The following is a 24,403-nucleotide window of genomic DNA, read 5'->3' as shown; positions in this document are numbered from 1 at the left end:
CTGTTCTGAGTTCGTTTGTAAAAGTTATGATGAAAACAAACAGAAGGCAGCAGCAGTGTAGTGTACACAGGGACAGACAGACATACAACATCATACAGTTCTCCCTGCTATCAACCAAGAAGTGGATTGTTTCTTCACGGTAGAGTATGAAAATTGAGATTATGAAGGTATAGAATTATGTTTTTTTAACTTTGATTATCATGTTGAATTCGTTGCACGAGTATGTTCTTTTAGCTATTTTGTAGGCGATGCAGAAATCAGTTTGTGAAACAGGATCTGTGCAAAGTGTCATGATAAAAATCTAACCTTTACGGATCGCTTAGCGATCACGTTCTTATATTATTCTCGCAGGTATACTTGGTGCAAAAATCCTGCAGGCTTTTCGAGGAAAAGAAGGATAAAAGCACGACGGGTGCTGCGTTTAAGAATCATTCACCATTCTCTCTTCTGCGAGTGCGAGTGCGAGTGCGAGTGCGAGTGAGAGTGAGAGTGCGAGTGCGAGTGCGAGTGCGAGTGAGACGCTGCATGCAAGCGAACTGAAGCTCGGGGGTGGTCGGGAGGTTCGAGCTCCGTACAACGGAGTGCGCCCATATATTTTGCTCCTCTGTTGTATTAAAACTCTACAAAGATTCATCAATACAAAGATCTCTTTCTCTATCTTTTGCTATCCATCTCTATTATTCGGTTCCCGTGACAAAGACGAACAAGTTTTGGATGAAAAGTGCCATTGCGCTATGCTCTATGGCGCTTTTCCCATTTCTCCAAATTTTGAGCAGAACAACAAGAAAAATTGAGATGAAGTTCAGGGTGTCATTAACAAGAAAACGTAATCAACGATTAGATTGATTAGAAATAAACGCCACATAAAACACTAATCATATTCTTCTTAACACAAAACAACCACAGTTAACAAGAATCAACGCTCAAAAAATAAAATTTGTAACAATTTTGAATCTTACATGTGAATCGCATACACATATTGTTGTCACCATGAATTGAATCGACGCGTGATCATTAGTGCTCTGATACCATGTTGAGATGTAGAGAGAAAGAGAGAGAGACGAGACAAGAGACACACCATATACACTCCCAAAGACTGATACATATTGAGGACAAGATACAAATATATAGGTGAGACCAAGTTCAGTAGAGTGAGCCATATATATAGCTCCAACACCTCACCGCGTAGCTCCAAAAAGAGCGAGGGAACGGTCTCTGAGCAGGCCGAATTGAGATAAGAACCTCCAATCGTGTGAAGACTCTCATCCACCTGGGTGCTAGTGGCTCGATAGGTGTGAGCCACTTAGCTGGAACTGCCTCTAAGATGTCTTGGCAAATGCTTTGCACCGCTCTCATGCCCTGTAGCTAGAAACCTTGCAACTCCTCTGACAACATGAAAACTCTAACCAATCACCTAAAGAGCGTGCTGCACCCGCTACCATGGGACCCAAGGAAACATGAGGCCGGATACCAACCAAGTGGCCTCTCTCAGTGCTAATCATGGGACTCCAAGAGGGGAAAAATCATAGCGAAGCGGTCCTCCAGTCTCCTGCTCAAACCAACTCTGTACATCTCTGTGAAGATCCATCTGTTAGAAGGTTTCTAGGGGCCTCCCATCTGAGGCACCCTAGCACAAAGCTGTTGTAGCAACAACTCCTTCTAGGGCTCCTCCCCTGGAAGAAGTACTCTGACTATGAACTTCCCAAGAAGGGATCTGCTTTGCTGTGCTGGGTCAATGATCCCAAGCCCTCCCTGTGAACAAGGAAGAGTGATGACTTGCCAATCCACTTTGGCTCGGGCTATCTGAGTGTCACGTCCTTACCAAAGGGAGTTCCTAATGAGCGTCTCTACCTATATGATACCAGAACTCGAGAAGATTCAACTAGAACTGATGTACCATATAGTCTCCAACAACACCTGGTTGGCCACTACTACTCTATCAGCCAGAGAAAGTCGTGCTGAGCTCCTCGGTAACAACTTCCTCCTGATAGACAGGAAGAGGGGAGCAATCTGCTACTCAGGAGACAAGTCCAGACCAACCTAACAGCCCAAGTGCCGAGTTGCAATCCCTGAGGGAATCCACCTGAAACCCTCACCTAGCATCCAATCGGGCACAAGAGCACTAGCAACCGAGAAAGCCACTGTCTTTCTCTAGTTGATCAGTGTGCGAGATGCACAACAGAAGGTCACAAGAGCCTTCTCACTCCTGTGAAGGTTGGACTCCTAGCCATCCAAGTAGAACTCTGAGTTGTCAATAAACTCAGCGTCCAGTAGCTCATCTCCCCGAGTAGGAAGTGCCAAGCCCTGCAAACCAACCTGCTACGACACTAGAAACTTGCTCATTGCCTCAACATAGAACATAAAGAGGAAGGGGGCAAAAGGACAGCCCTGTCCAACCAAACATGTGAGCATGAAATGATTGCCTCTAGCTCTTGATGTTGAGAGAGAAGGAGAGAGCACAGAAGTAGAACCCCAAAGTGTGTAGAATACACACATGAGATGATGTATATATAGAGGGGACCTGGGTGCCATATATAGAGAAGCCATATATTAAGTAGCTTCACATATAAGCTCAACACCCCCGCTCAAATAAGGGTCCCTAACTGTGGATGAAAAAACCCTTGGGGGATCAAGGGAATAACCCACAGCTCTATATACACCCACCGTTATATTATAAAAATCATTGAATATACAAATGTTTATGAGGAGCTACATCACTCCTTTTACAATGAATGTTTTATGAGGAGTTACATTACTCCTATCCTATCAATACAATAATGAATACAAAGGTTAAATAAAGAGGTGTAAAAGCTATCGATTAGCTTGTAATCAAAAGTGTCTCCGTGAATCTGCTGTGTAGCTTGTCATCAATATCGCATCACCAAACATGTCTTCATGTTGTCATCAATATGGCATCACCAAACATATCTTCATAAATCTTTTATTGTCACCAAGTTTGTCTTCATAAAATCAATTCTTTGATCAATCCTACATAGATCATAGACTCCAAAAAAAAACATGTCATGAAAATTATTAGCATGGTTAATGAAATAATTACGTTCACAATGCCATAAGAGATGGTTCGCGACGCCACTCTTTTGACGACATATATACGCACGACAACATATGGTACATAAAGTATAAACGTAAAAGTACAAAATGTGTGATTACGTGATACAAATGATATGTGTATATACTACATAAAACAACATTTATCAATGTAGTGATCAATGAATACCATCAAAGTATTAACAAAATATCATCATTATGTCAATAAAAATGAATAATTGATCATGGTATCAACGAAAAGCATCATGATATCACCGAGAATATTCATTGTATCAACGAAACAACATCATGGCATCACTGAGAATAACCATGGTATCAACGAAATATCATCATGGCACCACCGAGAATAACCATGGTATCAACGAAACATCATCATGGTATCACCGAGAATAACCATGGTATCAACAAAACATCATCATGGTATCAATAAAAATCACCATGGAATCAACAAAATATCATCATGGAATCACCGAGAATAACCATGGTATCAACGAAATATCATCATGGCACCACCGAGAATAACCATGGTATCAATGACATATCATCATGGTATCAACGAAAATCACCATGACCAAAGTATTAACAAAACATCATCATGGTACCATCAAAATCACTATGGTATCAATGAGAAATTATCAATAAAACGACGTAAACTATATCTCTAAAAGAATAATTATACGAGAATCAATGAACGAGTATATCATATAACAAAAGATCATGTACCAACAGTAGCTCGATAGAATTTGGACGATCATCAACGGTTCGACTGAATCGGAACGATGTGTAACTGGCTTCTGCAGCAAAGTTACGTCAGTAACAAATATATGATTGATGAAGAAAAATATAATTGAGAAGTTTTCAATTATGAGAAAAATCAAAAGCAAAAAGTAAAATTTTGATTTTCAAACATATTCGCAGTCCGAGACGATAACCCAAAATTGGTGCAAAATTTAGAGAAACTTTCTTCTGCAAAGTTATAGACCACATCGATTCCAATCCCCATCGCGGGTAGTTTCTTCTGCAAAGTTGTAGAACACATCGGTTCCGGTCTCTCACGCGGGTAGTTTCTGCAAAATCGTTTTCAATAAGCACGAAAATCAAAAACAAAAAAACGAAAATTGCTTTTAAGGTATGTACGCAGTCCGGGAACGATAACTCAAAATCGGTGCAAAATTTGAAAACACTTGCTTCTGCAAAGTTGTAGACCACATCGATTCCCGTCTCTACAACGGGTAGTTTTTGCAAAATCGCTTTCAATTAGCAGAAAAATCAAAAACAAAAAGCGGAAGTTGCTTTTCAGGTATGTACGTAGTCCGCGAACAATAACTCAAAATCTGTGCAGAATTTGAAAACACTTTCTTCTGCAAAGTTGTAGACCACATTGATTCCGGTCTCCTATGCGTGTAGTTTCTGCAAAATCGTTTCCAATTTCCAGAAAAATCAAAAACAAAACGCGGAAGCTGTTTTTCAGGTATGTACGCAGTCCGTGAACGATAACTCAAAATCGGTGCAGAATTTGAAAAAACTTCCCTCTGCAAAGTTGTAGACCACATCGATTCAGGTCTCCCTGGAGAGTAGTTTCTGCAAAATCGTTTTCAATTAGCAGAAAAATCAAAAACAAAACGCGGAAGCTGTTTTTGAGGTATGTGCGCAATCTGTGAACGATAACTCAAAATCGGTGCAGAATTTGAAAAAACTTCCTTCTGCAAAGTTATAGACCACATCGATTCCGATCCCTTAGGCGAATAGTTTCTGTAAAATCGATTTTGATCAGGAGAAAAATCGAAAACAAAAACGTACTGCTCTGATACCATGTTGAGAGAGAAGGAGAGAGCACAGAAGTAGAACCCCAAAGTGTGTAGAATACACACATGAGATGATGTATATATAGAGGGGACCTGGGTGCCATATATAGAGAAGCCATATATTGAGTAGCTTCACATATAAGCTCAACAAATTCTCTGTGGTGCCATGATGATATTTCGTTGATACCATGGTCATTCTCGGTGATGCCATGATGATATTTCGTTGATTCCATGGTGATTTTTATTGATACCATGATGATGTTTCATTGATACCATGGTTATTCTCGGTGGTGCCATGATGATATTTCGTTGATACCATGGTTATTCTCAGTGATTCCATGATGATATTTCGTTGATTCCATGGTGATTTTTATTGATACCATGATGATGTTTTGTTGATACCATGGTTATTCTCGGTGATGCCATGATGATATTTCGTTGATACCATGGTTATTCTCGGTGATGCCATGATGTTGTTTCGTTGATACAATGAATATTCTCGGTGATATCATGATGCTTTTCGTTGATACCATGATCATTTATTCATTTTTATTGACATAATGATGATATTTTGTTAATACTTTGATGGTATTCATTGATAGTCACTACATTGATAAATGTTGTTTTATGTAGTATATACACATATCATTTGTATCAGGTAATCACACATTTTATACTTTTACGTTTATACTTTATGTACCATATGTTGTCGTGCGTATATATGTCGTCAAAAGAGTGGCGTCGTGAACCATCTCTTATGGCATTGTGAACGTAATTATTTCATTAACCATGCTAATAATTTTCATGACATGTTTTTTTTTGGAGTCTATGATCTATGTAGGATTGATCAAAGAATTGATTTTATGAAGACAAACTTGGTGACAATAAAAGATTTATGAAGATATGTTTGGTGATGCCATATTGATGACAACATGAAGACATGTTTGGTGATGCGATATTGATGACAAGCTACACAGTAGATTCACGGAGACACTTTTGATTACAAGCTAATCGATAGCTTTTACACCTGTTAATTGAACCTTTGTATTCATTATTGTATTGATAGGATAGGAGTAATGTAACTCCTCATAAAATATTCATTGTAAAAGGCGTGATGTTGCTCCTCATAAACATTTGTATATTCAATGATTTTTATAATATAACGGTGGGTGTATATAGAGCTGTGGGTTTTTCCCTTGATCCCCCAAGGGTTTTTTCATCCACAGTTAGGGACCCTTATTTGAGCGGGGGTGTGGAGCTTATATGTGAAGCTACTCAATATATGGCTTCTCTATATATGGCACCCAGGTCCCCTCTATATATACATCATCTCATGTGTGTATTCTACCCACTTTGGGGTTCTACTTCTGTGCTCTCTCCTTCTCTCTCAACACTTGACAAAAGTACTTGACTGTGTGCTCGTCTGTATAAAGCTGACACCCCTCTGATCCAAGCATCTGAAAAGCCCATCTTGCATAGAGTGCCCTCTAGAAAATCCCAGTCAAATCTGTCAGAGGCCTTCTCAAAATTGAGAAGAAGAATCACCAGATCCTCACCACAGAGCCTCGCAAGGGTAGAAGCCTCCCAAAAAGTAAAGATGTTGTCAAGGATACTACGATCCTTCACAAAACCAATCCAAGTCTCATGTATAAGGCTCTCTAGAAGTGGTTGGATCATCAAACTTAGAGCCTTTGCAAGAATTTTGTAGGCTGAGTTGAGGATGGTGATGGGGTGCAATTATCGAATCTCATCCAAGGAGTCACCCTCCTTGGTAATGAGGTAGATCAGACCTTGTTGGACGGGAGCGACTCACACACCCATGAAGTGCATGCAAACACTACCTAGATCAACATAATGTCAATCAAGGACACAGATGACACGATAGGCACACGGAGGAAATCTTTTAATCTTGTCGAGCTGAGACCATCCTACACATACAACACTCTGGAAGGCCAACTAAACCACAATCAAGAACCTCACTGCCCTCAACTACACCACCTAGCCACATACACACATGCGTAAGGTAACTCACCTAATCATGCCAGATTCATACGAAACTTAAGGAATACCATCCCCTCACTAGGATACAGTTGTCCCTAAGCTTCTACACTCAAAACCCTCACTCTAAACCCATATGTGGAAAACGTGTAGGATGACAGAGCTGAATTTTGATAGTGCCCAAAGCTAAATTTTTTGAGTGCCTATGCGTAGCTTATGTCACCGGGATTCTATAGACTACTAGCACGCAGAAAAAAGACATCGTTTGATACACTTACGGCCACAAATAGCTTGTAGATGCATCGACGTGTGCGCTTCATCTCGCGTGGAATGCTTGGCGTTGTCACTTAGCTGTCCTAGCCTACAACAATGGTGCAATCGGATCTCCAATGTGTTGAGCGAGTCGGGCGTAGCGAGAGGATGAAGCTCACACTCACTCTCTTTCTCTCTCACACACAGTAGACGGCAGCGCTCAAGTTTAGATTATGAAAAGTCCTCTTTTACAAAATGACCTAGGTACCTTATATACTAAGGCTACCTTAGGCTTAACAAAAAATGGGGTTGAAAGGGTCAAATGGCTTTGTATTTACAATCTGGAAGTGCCATTGCACCCCGGCTCTGAAACTAGAATAACTACTCATTACAAATGATGTTTATAGCCATAATCCGCAGCATTTCATAACTCACAAAAGATAAGACTTTGGTATGAAACTTAAGTTATGTTGTGTTGTTGACCCAGCGGTCAGCAGACCCTCACTCATGCTGTCAGGCATCTGCCATGTGTTCAAGATGTACTGGAAAGCACTAAAGAGATCTGGGCCAACCAAGTCCCAATACTCCAAGAAGAAACTAGGAGTCAAGACATCCTCACCTGGACAGCCTACCATGGGGGAGTTCACTAAGAGCCATGTGCAACTCCTCAAGCTGAAGTGGAAGATAAAGTCTCTGACGCATCTCCTTAGTCGCAACGCAAGGCATTAGTGCCCACACCTACTCCCTGCATGCATCTTGACGCTCTAACTGAGGCTATGTAGATAGTAACTCAAGGTAAAAGTGAGTAGCAACTGCACACATGTCCTCTAGCTTAGAAGCAAATGACCTTGGAATACGTATGCTCAGGTCCCACTACCTCGAAGAAAGCACCAGTCACTCTGTCCCCACCTGCGTCCACTGAGATGCCTGTCAATGAAAAGCAAACTCATGGCTCCTCTCCTCTCTGCTAACAAGATCCTAGCGAGCCTGCTGTGACTGCTCCTCCAACCAAGGACTATGTGGATGCTGCTCCTATATCCTCTACAAGGAAGAAACACCCTGTCTGAGATGCTTCTCCTCCTCTCTCGTTGCAGTCATGCGAGTCAAGGAATCGTGGAGAAAGAAACGACTAAGTTGAGCTAGTCCTCTGGCCACTCTGCCCATTAGGAAAAAATTGGACCCCCTTAGGGCCATGTAAGGATCCCTAAGTTTAAGGGATTAACACTAGAATGGTAACCTAACAGGACATAAAAGTGTCCTTTCAGGGTTTTGGAAAAATTTTCCAAAAGCATAATAGATCCACTCATTTTGAAAAATCCTTTCATGAGCTTATAGTTCAATAACTACTACATATGAAAAAATGAGAAACTTGTAATTTTTTTCATCCCTTGGTCACTACAAGCCTCCAAAGTTGATGGAACAGTGCATTTTGCCCAAAACAACAATTTCTTACAGTTGATTGCATATAAATAAGAGTGGGGATTTTTGTAGGACATGAGATAAAATGCCTCGTTAACTTCAATGGGTTGGTGACCAAAACATATGGTTGCTTTTACCTCATTAATGTTTTTTTGGGCAAAAAAAATAGGTACAAAAAAGTTGCATTTTTGCGATTTTGCGGACCTATCATCAAAGTTTCTATAGTCACGCTCAATACAGATACTATATACATGTTTTCTTAATTCCCTTTAGGCCTTTGGTTTCAAAAGGAGCCATGGAGCATGTCAAAAGGATAATGGATCTCTTACAATTGGAACCTTGGGGGCAATGATAAAGTGCTAAATACAACAAACATGAAAAATCTGGGTTTAGCATTATGACCTCTAGAAACCCATAGAAACTACTCAATATCTAGCCAAGTTTGTAGTCTATGATTAGATATGGCTACTATCTAAAAAATACACACAATTGGCCTAAGAAAATAGCAATATGGAGAAAGTTATACTTGCTACTCTAAAATATATCGTATTCTTCAACAATAAAAAAACTCAACCATCATCATATACTATGCTATATAGCATATTAGGTCCCCCAAAACTCAAGGAAGATTAGCTTTATGTTATACATTACACTTACACAATCAAAATTGAATTTGGATATCAAGAAAGCCACCAAAAAAATCATAAAAGTGCTAATTTTGGCCAAAAACAAGATTATGCAATTCTTGTAAATTTGTCATAATTTTCAATTTTAACACTTAGCTCTCCCTACAAGCATCAAAACGTGTTGAGAACTATAAAGGCCTAACCTCTAGCCATCTAAACCTCACAAACATGAAGTTTAGAGTGGTAGTGTTGCGAAAAAATTAAAAAAAGCCAAAAACAGGACCCGTTTTTTCACAAAGTTTAGGTTCAAAAATGTTGTGCAAGAGTAAGGTTAATGGTGAGATCGATACTCCAAAAAAAATGCTAAGTTTTTTTCAGCTCATAAGGCAACTTTGTGGATATATAGCACCTAGAAATTCATTTTCATACTCTTCAAATAATTCAAGCAAAATGGTCACTTAACAGGACACAAAAGTGTCCAAGGACATAAAAGTGTCCTGTTACCATTCTAGTGTTAAAGATAATTTTTTAGGGTATGGAGGGAACAAAGACAATAAATAGGGCTACTTTTGTAGCTCTCTCTCTAACTTCTCTCTAGATAGGAAAGGGGGGGAAAGTAGGGAATGAGGGTGGTAAAGTAAGAGGAATAGGGGGGATAAAGTAGGAGAGAGAGGGGAGTAAAAAGAGAGAGAGGAGTAAAGGTAGAGAGAAGAATCATTCTCTCTCTACCTATCACCAAACAAAGAGAGTAAGTAGTTATGACAAAAGCCACTTTTCAGTTCGTGCATCAATTTACCCCCAAAAAATGAATTTTTTATAAAATCTTCAAAATGGATCTTTTAAGCTTTCAAAAGGTCCATATATATATATATATATATATATAAAATAGTATTTTTTTAGAAGAATCTAGCTTTTATAAGCTCCAAATCTAAAATTCCTTGGGTCCCTCTCTACATTAACTCCAATAATAAATAGACAATGCCACATCATCAAAACGTCCCTCTAATAAATCCTAAAAATTGAAAATTGAAAATTTTAAAAATTTCCCTCCTTTGAGCTCAAAAATTGAACCTATATATGAAAAAATATATTTTTAAGTCTTTTTATCCCAAAAATTGTCTGTTTATCCCAAAAAGTATATCTTATCAATTTTTTTCCCATCATAACTTTTCACCATGTCTCTTCGCGACATAACCAATGAATCACCTACGCCATCATCTAGTAGGTCAACTAATGTCAGTCTGCGCCTACCGATCGAATTTGCTCCCACAAAAAAAAATGACGAGAAAGCATCTCAACCGACATTCGTACGACGGTTTCGAGGAGAAACCAATGTTGACTTGTGGCTTGATGGAGGGTTGTATCGAAGAGATCCGCTTGTGGGCTGTCATCCAGCATTCCGTACACTCCCAAGCTTAATCAAATATGTGGGAGAAGGAGAACGTGGTCTTCTTGGGTATTGTAAGAGATCGGACTCCAATCACGCAGGTGCGTCGGCATATTTCCGACAACAATGTCAAGTGTTACACAGTCATTCCACAAATCTCCAACAAGAACTACATTCCACAGAGAAACAACTCAAAGATCTTAAAGAGGAGATGAAAGCTACAGAAACAGAGGTAACTAAGCTACAGATTGCAATGATGCACCTAAAAGCCACTCCATTTGGCATGTGTGAGCGTAAGAGGGAGTTCTCTTCCATTGAAAACTTAGCATCTAATGGAGGGACACGTAAGAAGCGGATCACAGCAACCAGGTATTTTTTTAAATTCACAGCGTTTATAACTCTCAAATAATTTTCATCAATTTGTAACTCGGTTCACCTTTTGAAATAGGACATATATACAAGATGTGTGTGGAAGTTTTAGACAAGAGGACCGTTGTAACCTTCTCCTAGGATGCATCTCAAAGGAAGATATAATTTACATCATAGGTTGTGAAAAGGCCAAACACATGAAAGATGCCATCACAAAGGAGATCCTAAAAAAGATCTCTAACCTTGTGTCTGAGGATGATGTCCAGAGAGCTTCTGATGAGGTTGGGATTAGCACAAATGCATACCATGCACTTCATGGATTGATGAAAGATGCATTACGAGAGCAAGGCATCACCGAGAATTTATTTCCTATTCCACATAGGGTTCGACTTGCAAAAAAAGCAAACAATGATCTCGTTCGGGAATCCCTTGGCGAATACAAACACATTGAAGGATCCATGGTGTACTCTTCCACAAGTGCCAACTCACGTGGTAATATAAAGGGAGGCAATACTATTCCTAATGGGACAAAGTCTTTTAGTTATCATCAATTCAAAAATATTTTTGTTGACTTGAAACGACTACAACGAGCTATGGTTAACTTTTATGCTTTGTCTCCACAAGGTAATACAAATTGTAATGTCGTTTTTTATTTGTATTGAATATCATTTAGTATAACAATTCAATTCTTGTGTTGTTTCAGTACTTGGAGAGAAGCTCATATTTATTCTTAAGCTAGATGAATGTCAAATTGTCAAAGGACGGAGATTGGAACGTATGAGTGTGACACTCATGAATGAGGCAATGTTTTTTGCAAAAGTCAATGCTATCGGTGATCATTCTCAGAAACCATCATTTAGTGTACAATCGGAAAAAGAAATATGGTGGTTAGGAGCTTTTGAAGTTCCGAAGGAGACTCGTGAGGTGTTGGCATGGGTCTTCTCTATGATCCCGTGGATCACAGAGGTTATTAAGGCACAACTAGAGGGAGAAAAGCTAGAAGTAGATGGAGTAGGTACATTTGATGTTGAGTGGCACTTAGGAGGTGATCTAAAAACAATCAAATGTATACTTGGGTGTAAACAAGGTGCTTCATCACTTCTTCCTTGTGCATATTGTGTACGAGGATACAAGGAGAGTACTCGTGGCTCCACGTGGTCAAAGAAAAATGTCAAGGGAAGTCAGGCAACAGGGTCAATGGATGATGATGCAAGGGATTGGGTGTTCTCGGTGTTGAAGTGTCCTATCATGGAGGTCCCCAATCGGTCGACAAAAGATAAAACATAGCATCCCATTATCAATTTTCCACTTACAAATATACACTTTTGCACTTTGCATGCCTTTATGTGTATATTTGATCGCTTGTTAAAGCTTCACATAGAGTACGCTTTCACAATGAAACCACTTTCTAGATCCGTGGAATCCATTGGAATAGTTGAAACAATTCTAAATTCGATTGGATGTCATGGTGGAAATGTTTCTATCATCGGTGAGGTGGATAATATGCATGAACTGCCACAAAAAGTATCTATGAATGGTGTGAAAGCACGTAGGTTTTTCAAGAAACCAGAGATGCAAAAGGAGAGGGGTGAAGAGGATGCTCCATGGGAGCTATGGAAAGCGCTTTGCAAGTGTAAGACCGATCAAGATTCAAATCTCATGCTTGTAAATCTGCGTAGGCAAGTGTGAAATCACTTGGAGTTAGTGCTTCAAATAATGTGGAAACCCCAAACCACGAGCGAGCAACAAAATTTGTTCGAAGATCACATTTCTAATTTCACTAAAGCATTTGTGCAAGCGTGGGGAGAGAGAAATATCACACACTACATGGTAAGTTACTTTGTTCAGTTCAAATTTTGATGCTATACATAAATATTTATTTGATCTAAGCATTTTTTTCTTGATGCAGCATATTTTGTATGCGCATGGAGCATTCTTTATGTCAAAATATGGTTCATTAGACATGTGGAGCACTCAAGGAATGGAAAAATCACATTATCGAGCCAAAGGTGTTTACTTTAAAAATACACGTCACGGTGGTGGAACTACAAGATCCAACCACATGAAGGAAATGTTAGATTGGTTCTTTCGTTGTTCTTTAGGGAGATGTCATGCTATAGAGCGAGCGCGAAAGTCAAGTCTTGCCAAGGAGGTTAGGAGACAATCTCGACTTACTGCTAAAGAGAAATGGAGAAACTCCACCGGACCCCTTAATCATGCTAGGTGGAGTGAAAATCGCCATAGAGTGGGCAAACGCTGGTTACCCAACATGTAAAAAAAATGATGTTATGCAATGTAATGTTTATATTTGTACATGTCTTTGTTGAGTTTTATATAATACTTCTCCATTTATCTATTTTTTGTTTTTTATATTTTGATGATATTAAGAGTTTTTTTAAGTGGCATGGTCAAGTGTGAAGAGAAATTTCTTTTTAAAATAGAGGGATTTTAGAGAAGAAGGAGTCTCATTTTCAATATTGCCCCTTCTTACACCATGGCACGCACAAAGCAAACAACAAGAAAAGATCAACCTTTTTTTGCTCACCCTCACTCAACCATCCAAGGTGCTCAAAAACCACCTTGGATACACGAACAAGAGCTCTTAGAAGAGATGGAGAGAGAATGGTCAGGTGAAGAGCAACAAGATGGACAACCTTCACGCAAGAAGAAACGGGTAGTGACATCAGACACAGAAACCGAAACGGACAACGAAGCACAAAGCCCACCGTGGAGCGGACAGGAGATCCCAAGCAATCATCGAGTTCTGACCGGGAAGACATTGCCACGTGGCTTCGGCGCTCTGCCGTCAGAGCAGCCTAGAGGTGATCATGGGTTACTAAATGAAGAGGATTTTGAGGATGTAGCAGACGAGCCAGATGAATGTATTGAAAGAGCGCTTGAGCAAAGTTGAGAGTGATCATGTATTGAAAGAGGAAACAATAGATACAATAGGACATGATGTATGTGAGATGAGAAATGCATCCAAATCATGGGTTAATATATGTAAGGATAATGTGGTTTCTACATGTCCTGTCACTCAAGCCGTTGTCCAAGCAAACAATGTAGAGAATGGGGACATTCAAGAATTGCAAGAACGACAAAAACGCTCAAAGAACATCGTCATTCGTGGAATCAAGGAGGAAAGCATGGAAACACCCCAATCTCTTGCGGTTGCTATTGAAGAGTTTTTGGATACACACTTTGGCATGTCAAGAATCATGGCTTATGGTGCACATCGAGTTGGAAAACAAGGAGTCCGTCGCTCGGGAGAAAGACCTATTGTATGTACCATGGCTGATGAGGTAAAGAGAAAGATCATCCTTCACAATGGTTGGATCTACCTCAAAGGAACGGGTTGTAACGTATATGAGGATCGCACTCTTATCCAACAAAATGTACGTCGCAAAGCATATAAGGAAAGAAGCAAGAAGGTTAAGGTATCATCTCAAGAAGAAAAGCCACTTGAGGAGGATGCAAGTCCACCCAACAAATAGGGACACATGATCTATGAGACCAACTCACGCTTGCGAATAAGCTTTTTGGAATTGTAACGGGTATCCATGGAATGCGAGAATTGGCATTGATGAGCTTACCAATGACTCCGATGTGATACTTCTTGTTGAAACATGGGAGCATGATGTGCAATGAATTCTTGGATTTGACAAATACGATGTGCATTCGTTGATGTGGGCCAAAAATGCAAAGCAACGAAGAGGCCAAGGAGGCGTAGCATGTATGACCAAAAAGGGTTTGAAAGATGTTTCCATTGTCAAAGAAGATAAGTATAAACGCTACTTATGATGAATGAAAATCAGTCCACCAGATGGTCAAGTCAAGTTTGTGGCTGGTTGCTACATTCCTCACTATGACTCCAACTTTTATGCTCGCTTGAATATGGATAGAGATCAGCCCTTTGTTGAACTAGAGGAAGACATTGCTCATTACAAGGATCAAGGTGAAGTCATTGTTTTTGGAGACATGAATGCTCGCACAAATATGTTACAACACGACACACAACAAGTCGACATGCCGCATGTCTCAAAAGAATGGATAACTCATACATGTATAATCAAAGTTCTAATGATGCAAAAGAAGTGGATCACTATGGAAAGTCACTTCTACATATGTGCAATAGTACCGGAATTCTCATTGCAAATGGTGTATCTCTTTGGCAAGGCACCAATGACTTTACATGTAGAAAGCACAATGGTGATAGCGTGATTGACTTTATGTTGTTCTCCGAAGCCACTCTAGAATGCATACAAAGCTTTACACTTGGTGAATGAAATCGGGAATCGGATCATAGGATGTTATGTATTGACCTCAAGTGTGGTAAACGGCCCGAGCATGTAGCCTCCAATCATGATGTGAATCATTTGTACCTACATCTAGACTTCAAACGAGCAATTATATATGCTGATATGGTGGACCAAATGTTAAGCATGATAGAGCATCAAGAGAGCCCAACATTAGAATGCAAGTGGAAATTTTTCAAAGAAGTAATTTTCTCTTCTGTGAAGGAATGCTTTTCGGTGAAACACATGTCTTGCAAAAGGTCTAAGAAGGGTAGCACCAAGAAGAAATGGTTTGACATGGAATGTAGTCAAGTACGAAAACACTTGCTAAGATTGGATGCAATCAAAGAATAGGAAGTTTACTTGGAATGTTCACACACATACAAAGAACTTGTTCAAAAGAAGAGGAGAAGGTAGGAAGTAAAAAAACTTCTTTTAGCACATGCATGTGGCAAGTTTTGGCAAAATCTAAAAGGCAAGCGCGTTGAGAGCTTTGGTGACTTGACTCTTGAGATATGTATATGCATTGCAAGAACCTCTATGAGCAACCCAATGTTGATAAGATGGAGTGTTGTAGCTCACTTCCATTTATGTCTCCCTTCTTTACCATTGAAGATGTATGCCTTGTGCTTGAGAAACTTGCTACTCGCAAGGAAGGTGACCTTCAAGGTGTCAAGGCTGAAATGATTAAATGGACAAGTAAGAAAACACGATATTGGATATGCGATATGTTTAACCTTGCACTTCAGTATGGCATGCCTCATTGATTGGAGTGCAAATTGGATCAAACCTTTGCACAAAGGAGGAGATGTAAACAATGTGAACAACTACTGCACTATAATGGTTGTTTCTTTGATGCCAGAGTTATTTGGATGTATCATGGAGATGAAGATAAGTGAAAGGGCTAAAAAGAATGGCAAACGTGCGCTTGGCCAAGCGGGTTTTCGAAAGCATCATAGCATTATTGATCACCTTGTCACTCTTCGACTTCTTATGGAAGGGTCTCGATTGAAAGGAAAAAATTTGTATTGTTGCTTTGTGGATTTCAAGAAAGCTTTTGACATGGTACCGCGAGGAAATCTTTGGAGACGTATGCAAAGCCTTCAAGTGCAGAGAGAATTTATGCATGCAGTCTTTCGTATCTATCAAAAAGTGATATGTCAATTACGTATGGGAGATAGAATTTCAGAATTTTTTGCAAGCACCATTGGTGTCAAACAAGGATGCCCACTTTCCCCAACCCTCTTTGGGCTACTCATTGATGAATTGGAATGCATGGTTCTTGATTTTATGCAGCAAGAAGACATAGAAGAGGTTAAGATCGGAAATGCGATGATCATGCTTTTGCTTTATGCCGATGATGTAGTGCTCTTGGCACATTCCTTAGAAGATGTACAAAAGCTTATGAGTGTCTTGGAATGCTTTTGCCTACATAGCGGGCTGATCGTGAATGGATCCAAAACCAAGGTTATGCTTGTAAAGACCCTCAATGACGAAAATCCATGCATTGTACACAACAATGAGAAACTTGAAGTGGTAGATCACTTCAAGTACCTTGGCCTTGAGGTTCCATCCAGTCATAAATGGAAGGATTGTGCAATGCATCGCTTGGAAACTGGAAAGAGGGTTTATTATGCATTTGAGAACATGTGCAATGCTGGAGAGATCAAGTGTTGGGATCTCAAAAAGTACCTCTTTGACACATTGATGACACCAGTGCTTCTTTATGGAGTGGAGGTGTGGGGTGGAAGCATCAAGAAGTCTACTTGGAAAGAGTTTGAGAATGTTCAAAAGCGTTTTCTCACCAACTTTCTCCAAGTCAAGACACAAACACTCTACATGCTCTTACTTCTTGAGTCCGGATCGCTTCCCATCGAGGTCTTGGGCATGCAAAGGGTTGTGGATTATATGCGTAAGACACAACGTAGCCCTTTGCATCGACTTCCTAGAATCTCATATGAAGCAAGTCAAAAGGTTCAAAAGACATGCAAGAGCAAAATACTAAGTTTGGGGTGGATGATTGACATCAAGAAATGGTTTGGAAGATGGGATGCATGCCACTCGGTCAAGTATGCGTCGATCGACTCCCAAGGTAACGAGGCCTTCTTACAACGCCAATGTATCATGGCTTGGGAGAAATTCGAAGGTTCTCGCTTCAGCCATTACACCAGACACGTTGCCCCAAACTACAAATCTCTCTTCTTCTCTGAGTGAGGTAACCGAACCCATCCCTACATCCTTGAGCCCATCCCGTTGAGTGCGATCCGCACCATTGCCTCCATTCGTCTTAGCTCCCATTCTCTACGCTGCGAGACAGGACGTTGGGGCACTGGCGAGGAGTTTCATCGACTTTGCACCTTATGCCCTCGTCAAGTGCAAGAGAGTGAGTACCACATACTACTTGAGTTCTCAGCTTTTGACCACATTAGGTCCTCTTTTCCCCATATATTTAGCCATGATCTCTCCCTACATACCTTACTCTCCCAACCACGATGTGGACTCTCTATTGCGACACTCATTTCAGCCATTTTTGGGCATCGAGAGTCACTTATGAACTCCACTCACACCACATGACATGTTCATTTGGTCCCATAGTTCATATTTGACCTCCGAGGACGATAATAGAACTATCTATCTATCTATGTGTGTGTGTGTGTGTGTGTGTGTCTTTCTCTCCCTCTCCCTCTCCTCTGTTTCCCTCTCTTTTTGTATCCCTCTCTTTTTCTATCCCTCTCTATCTCTCCCTATTTCTCTCTCTCCCTCTCTCTCTCTATCTCTCTTTCTATCCCTATCTCTCTCTTCTTCTACTTCTCTCTATCTATCTCTCATTCTCTCTATTTCTATCCCTATCTCTATGTCTCCCTCTTTCCCTCATTCTCTCTATTTCTATCCCTCTCTTTCTCTCTCTCTCTCTCTCTCTCATGGTTCACTCCCATGTATGCCGTCTTTTTTTACTATTGAGGATGTATGCGGTGGGCTTGAAAAGTTGGCCACTCGCAAAGCGGGAGATCTTCAAGGTATCAAGCCGGAGATGATCAAATGGACGGGAGATTTTACCCATGAGTGGATGTGTGATATGTTCAACCTTGCACTTCAACATGGTATGCCTTATGATTGGAGTACTAATTGGGTTAAGCCTTTGCATAAAGGAGGGGATGTAAAGAATGTAAGCAACTACCGGACTATAATGATTGGGTCTCTTATGGCAAAGTTGTTTGGGTGCATAATGGAAATGAAATTGAGTGATTGGGCTGAAGAGAATGACAAGCGTGCAAAGGGACAAGCGGGTTTTCGTCGATGCCATAGCACCATTGACCATCTTGTCACTCTTCGTGTTCTCATGGAGGAAAGTCGGTTGAAAGGCAAGCGATTGTATTGTTGTTTTGTGGACTTTAAGAAAGCCTTTGATATGATTCCACGTAACAATTTGTGGAGAAGGATGGAAGAACTCCAAGTGCCAAGTGAGTTTATGCTTGCGGTTTCTCGAATCTATGAGAAGGTGATTTGTCAATTGCGCATGGGAAGAGAAATTTCAGAAATTTTTGTAAGCACTATTGGGGTTAAACAAGGATGTCCATTGTCACCAACTCTCTTTGGTCTATGCATCGATCAATTGGAACAAATGGTACTTGACTTTATGCAAGAAGAAGGCATTGAAGAGGTCACTATTTGCAATGCGGTAATCATGCTTTTGTTGTATGCGGATGATGTAGTGCTTCTAGCACACACTTTAGAAGATGCACAAAAGCTTATGGTTGTCCTTGAGAACTTTTGCTTGCATAGTGGGCTGATTGTAAATGAATCCAAAACAAAGGTTATGCTTGTGAAAACCAACCATAAGGAGAAGCCATGCATTGTGTACAACAACAAGACACTTGAAGTTGTTGAGAGCTTTAAGTACCTTGGCCTTGAGGTTCCATCCAATCACAAGTGGCATGAATGTGCTATGCGTCGTTTGGAAGCGGGAAAGAGAGCATATTATGCATTTGAGAACATGTGTAATGCGGGAAACATCAAGTGTTGGGTTCTCAAGAAGTATCTTTTTGATGCATTGGTGACACCGGTTCTTCTTTATGGAGTTGAAGTGTGGGGCGGGAGCATCTCAAAGTCTACTTGGAAAGAGTTCGAGAATGTCCAAAAGCATTTTCTTACAAACTTTCTCCAAGTTAAGACACAAACACCATATATGCTCCTACTTCTTGAGTCGGGATCTCTTCCAATTGAGGTTATGGGCATGGAAAGGGTTGTGGAGTACATGATAAAGATGCGTCAAAACCCCTCACATCGACTTCCTACAATTGCATGGGAAGCAAGCAAAAAAGTTCAAAAGACGCATAAAAGCAAGATCTTGAGCACGGGATGGATGCAAGACATAAAGAAGTGGTTTGGGAGATGGGATGCATTACACTTGCTACATGATGCTTCAATTGACTCTCAAGTGAATGAAGCTTTTCTACAACGCCAATGTATTACGGCTTGGGAGAAATCCGGTGGGTCACGCTTCATACATTACACCACCTATATTGCCCCCAACTACAAAACCATGTTCTTCGCTGAGAGAGGAAACCGTACTCACACTTACATGCTTGAGCCTATTCCCTTGTCTGCGATACGCACTATCGCAGCAATTCGGCTTAGCTCCCATTTCCTTCGATGCAAGATAGGGCGTTGGGGCAATGGAGAAGAGTCAAATCGATTGTGCACATTATGCTCACTGCAAGTTCGAGAGTCTGAGAACCACACACTACTTAAGTGCTCAGCTTTTGATCACATCCGAACTTGCTTCTCTCACATTTTCAGCCATAACTTAGACCTACACACTTTCCTCTCCCAGCCAAAGTGTGGGCTCTCCATTGCGACTCTCATCACTACAATTTTGGAGCATCGAGAGTCACTCATCAACCATACACATACTACATCACATGTAACTTTGGTCCCATAGGTCATATTTGACCTCCGAGGACGATAATAAAATCTATCTATCTATCTCTCTCTCTCTCTCTCTCTCTCTCTCTCTCTCTCTTTCTATCCCTATCTCTCTCTTCTTCTACCCCTCTCTATCTATCCCTCATTCTCTCTATTTATATCCCTATCTCTATCTCTCCCTCTTTCTCTCATGCTCTCTCTATTTCCCTATCTCTCTCTCTTTCTCTTTTTATCCCTATCTCTCTCTTCTTCGACCCCTCTCTATTTCTCTCTCTCTCCCTCTCTCTCTCTCTCTCTCTCCCTCTCCCTCTTTCTGTTTCTATCCGTATCTCTCTATTCTTCTACATTTCTCTATATTTCTCTCATTCTCTCTATTTCTATCCCTATCTCTATCTCTCCCTCTTTCTCGCATTTCTTCTACCTCTCTCTCTCTCTCTCTCTCTCTCTCTCTCTCTCTCTCTCTCTCTCTCTCTCTCTCTCTCTCTCTCTCTCTCTCTATTTCTCTTTCTCTCTCTCCATTTATATCGCTTTCATTAATTATCTTCCTCTTTCTCTCGTTCTCTCTTTATCTCTCTCTCTCTCCCCCTCTTTCTTTCTCTCCCTCTCTCTCTCTCCATATTTCTCTCTCTATCCCTATCTCTCTCTTCTTCTACCACTCTCTATCTATCCCTCATTCTCTCTTTTTCCATCCCTATCTCTGTCTCTCCCTCTTTCTCTCATTCTCTCTCTCTTTCTCTTTCTATCCCTATCTCTCTCTTCTTCTACCCCTCTCTCTCTTTCTCTTTCTCTTCCCTCTTTCCCTATCTTCCCTCTCTCTCTCTCTCTCTCTCTATATATATATATATATGTATATATGTATATATATATATATATATATATATATATATATATATATGTATATATATATATATATATGTATATGTGTACCTCTTTCTCTTTCCATCCCTATCTCTCTCTTCTTCTAGACCTCTAAATCTATTCCTCATTCTCTCTATTTATATCCCTATCTCTATATCTCCCTCTTTCTCTCATTCTCTCTCTCCCCCCCCCACTCTCTCTCTCTCTCTCTCTCTCTCTCTCTCTCTCTCTCTCTCTCTCTTTGTCTCTCTCTCTCTTCCCTCTTTCCCTCTCTCTCTCTCTCTCTCTCTCTCTCTCTCTCTCTCTCTCTATCTATCTATGTATCTATCTCTCTTTCTATTTCTCTTTATCTCTTTCCATTTATCTCCCTCTTTCTCTCACTCTCTGTTTATTGCTCTCTCTCCATTTCTCTCTCTCTCTCTCTCTCTCTCTCTCTCTCTCTCTCTCTCTCTCTCTCTCTCTTTTCTCCCTCTCTCTCTATTTATCCCTCTCCATTTATCTCCCTCTCTTTAAATTTATCTACTCTTTCTCTCTCTCTCTCTCTAAATTTATCTCCCTCTCTTTAAATTTATCTACTCTCTCTCTCTCTCTCTTTATTTGTTTCTCTCTCTCTCTTTCTTCATTGATCGTTCTCTCTCTCTATTTCTATCTAACAAACTTAACATTCCTATCTTACATTCCATCCAAACAAGCATAGCAAAGCAATAATTTCCAAACAAGCCTAACAAAGCAACCATTTCCAAACAAGCCAAACAAAGCAGCCATTTCCAAATGAACGAGGCATGTTATGGATTCACTACTTTTTTTATTGTTTCTTGATTTATGTGTGTGTGTGTGTGTGTAGTAGTAGTAGTAGTAGAAAAAAAAAGGGAAAAATGGGGGAGGTGGTTTGTTTTGTGTTTACCTCTTTATTTGTAGCGTGGTTGAAGCTTCCAAAGACGATGGCGGAAAACCCCCTTCAACAAAAACCCCTATCGATGTTGTGCTTCCAAAGACAATGGTGGAAACTTGGACGAACTCTCTTCGACAAAACTTGGGAAGCTTGGAGAAGGAGAGACAGAGAAGGGAGAGGGGCGGTGAGGGAGGCGGCGGGGGGGAGCTTGTGAGCGATGGCAGAGAGCAAGAACGCATAGTACATGTAGCCAAAAATGCAGCATACTCTCTCTTTTTGCCTATTTTAGGCGCCAGGCATTACCGCAAATATTACCGCGCCTATTACCATGTATATTACCATGGCCGGTCATTTCAAATGGATATATGGGAATCCAAGGTTGGCAGGGAGGGGGGGGTACAAACCACCCCCTCTACCCTTAGCTATCCATTATTTCATTTTTTAGCCTTTTGGATTTTTTGATGAATATTTTTAATTTTTTATGGATACTTTATTTTGTAGTACGTTTATATATTTATTAACTGTATTTTCAAGTTCTCTTTTAATTAAAAATAATTTTAGCACTTATTGTCATTTATTTCCTTTGACCTTAACTTTATGTAAATTTTTAAATGGATTGAGGGCTTTTCTAATTATTTATTTTTTAGGACACATGACTAGCTAAACAACATTGCACGTGTGCAAGACATCGACTGGGATGATTGTGGTCCCACTGGAGGCCCTGAGCGCCATCATTGGCCCAAGGAAAAACTCCCTTGTCCTTGCGTCAAGTGCAAAAGGGCAATCCCTCGCTTCAGGCGCATTTCCTTGGAGCACGTGGAGAACGAAGGGCTTTGGCATCCTCAAAAAAGCGTTCGGAGAGATAAGAGCGTGACTCACCCATCGCTTGAGGAGGTACCTCATTGGTCTATGTTCAGTGGTGGTGCACCGACATGCAAGGCCGAACGACAGAGGCAAGAGCGACTAGGAGATTTTAGTGCACCACATGGTGATCATCCTGTTGGCTCTACTTCGGCAGCTCCTATGGCGTCTCCGTCGCACTTTGAGGCAGAGGATGAGCATGTGTGATGAGTTCCTAGCTCATGAGCATGATGTGTGCGAGGAGGATTGTTAGCCTTGCACTAAACGGGCTACCAAAACAGAGGATAGATTGATGACGAGTGGCCAAACACCTCTTTATGATGGTGAATGGTACTCGGTGCTCCAAGCATCATTGGAAGTCCTCAACTTACAAGAAAAATTCGGTTGGAGTAATGCAAGTGTTGATGCACTACTTCTCTAAGTATGGAATGTGGCTTTTATATACTCTCCACTCGCTTTATCTTGACATTGACAGCCAGTTTTCGAAACCGCGACCGCGAGAACCATACCCTAAGAAGGGGAGAGCATATTACCAAAGAAAAAAACAAAATCCAAGAAAGGGTAGTCCTTTACCATTCACCGCCCCTGTAGGCTTAACCACTAGCGGGGCGCCAGCAATTTGACCACACCTCTCTATTATCGCCAGAAGACGGACTCTCTCTCTCCTAGTGCTCGGCTCCACCAATTTTCTCTCTCTCACTTACTCTATCGCTGCATCACCTAGCCTAGTGGGCGCATAAGACGGGATACCTTAAAGGTGGGTTCCCACCGTGGGGGGACAAAAGAGAGTGAGAGAGAGTGTGAGGTGACTGGGATAGGGGGGGTGGTAGATAAGGAAAGGGTGGCTGTGCAGGGAAGTGAATTGAGAGAGAGGGAGAGGGAGAGATATTAAATGGATTCCCTCCTATTCCTCTAGAGACCGCTCTCCCGAGAGAGAGAGAGAGAGAGAGAGAGAGATAGTGGGAGGGGAAGATATGGGGGGGGGGGGGGGGGGGGGGGGGGGGGGGGGGGGGGGGTGTTAGGCTGGTGGTCCGCCAGGGCTGGGAAGAAAACAGGCAGGGGGGGGTGGGGGGGGGTATGTAGAGTGAGGCCAAAGGGGGTGTGGACAAGAGGGGAGATGGGTATAATGTGGTGGCCCACTGGGACTGGGATGTGGACGAGTAGAGAGAGAGAGAGAATATTTAAAAGAGAGAGAGAGAATATAAAATATCTGTGGCGGCCCGCCAGAGGGTGTCACAGATTCTCTCTCTCTCTCTCTCTCTCTCTCTCTCTCTCTCTCTCTCTCTCTCTCTCTCTCTCTCTCTCTAGCTCCAAACCCCCCCCTATTCCGTTGACTAAACCCCCCTCCCCCCCATTTGTGCCCTCTGTCGGATGCGCCCACCTACGCCATTCTCTCTCGCTCGCCCTGGACCCAACCCATGTGGGCGCCACTGGAAATGAAACACCACCCAACCCCTATCCCCCTTCTCACCCTCCCTCACCACCTCATCCACCCCCTCTCTCACTCGGCTCAATGCACGCGCCCGCAGGCAACCGCTTTCGCCCTCTCACTCTCTCTCTCTCTCTCTCTCTTTAGCCTGTGCAGCCCACATACACACACACGCTTACCCACATATACATACATACACACACACACACACACACAC

General features: G+C 41.2%; 1 protein-coding gene across 1 annotated transcript; it reads left to right on the top strand.

Moving 5' to 3' along the window:
- Positions 1-10,344: 10,344 nt before the first annotated feature.
- LOC147431613 (uncharacterized) lies at positions 10,345-10,965 on the top strand. The gene has a single exon (XM_086493692.1). The coding sequence runs from the start codon at positions 10,345-10,347 to the stop codon at positions 10,963-10,965; it is 621 nt and encodes a 206-aa protein (XP_086349818.1).
- The last annotated feature ends 13,438 nt before the right edge of the window (positions 10,966-24,403 follow it).

Source organism: Adiantum capillus-veneris, chromosome 21 (genome assembly GCF_014529385.1).
Source record: "Adiantum capillus-veneris isolate H3 chromosome 21, ASM1452938v2, whole genome shotgun sequence".
NCBI lineage: Eukaryota > Viridiplantae > Streptophyta > Polypodiopsida > Polypodiales > Pteridaceae > Adiantum > Adiantum capillus-veneris.
This window is presented reverse-complemented; position numbering and strand designations above follow the sequence as displayed.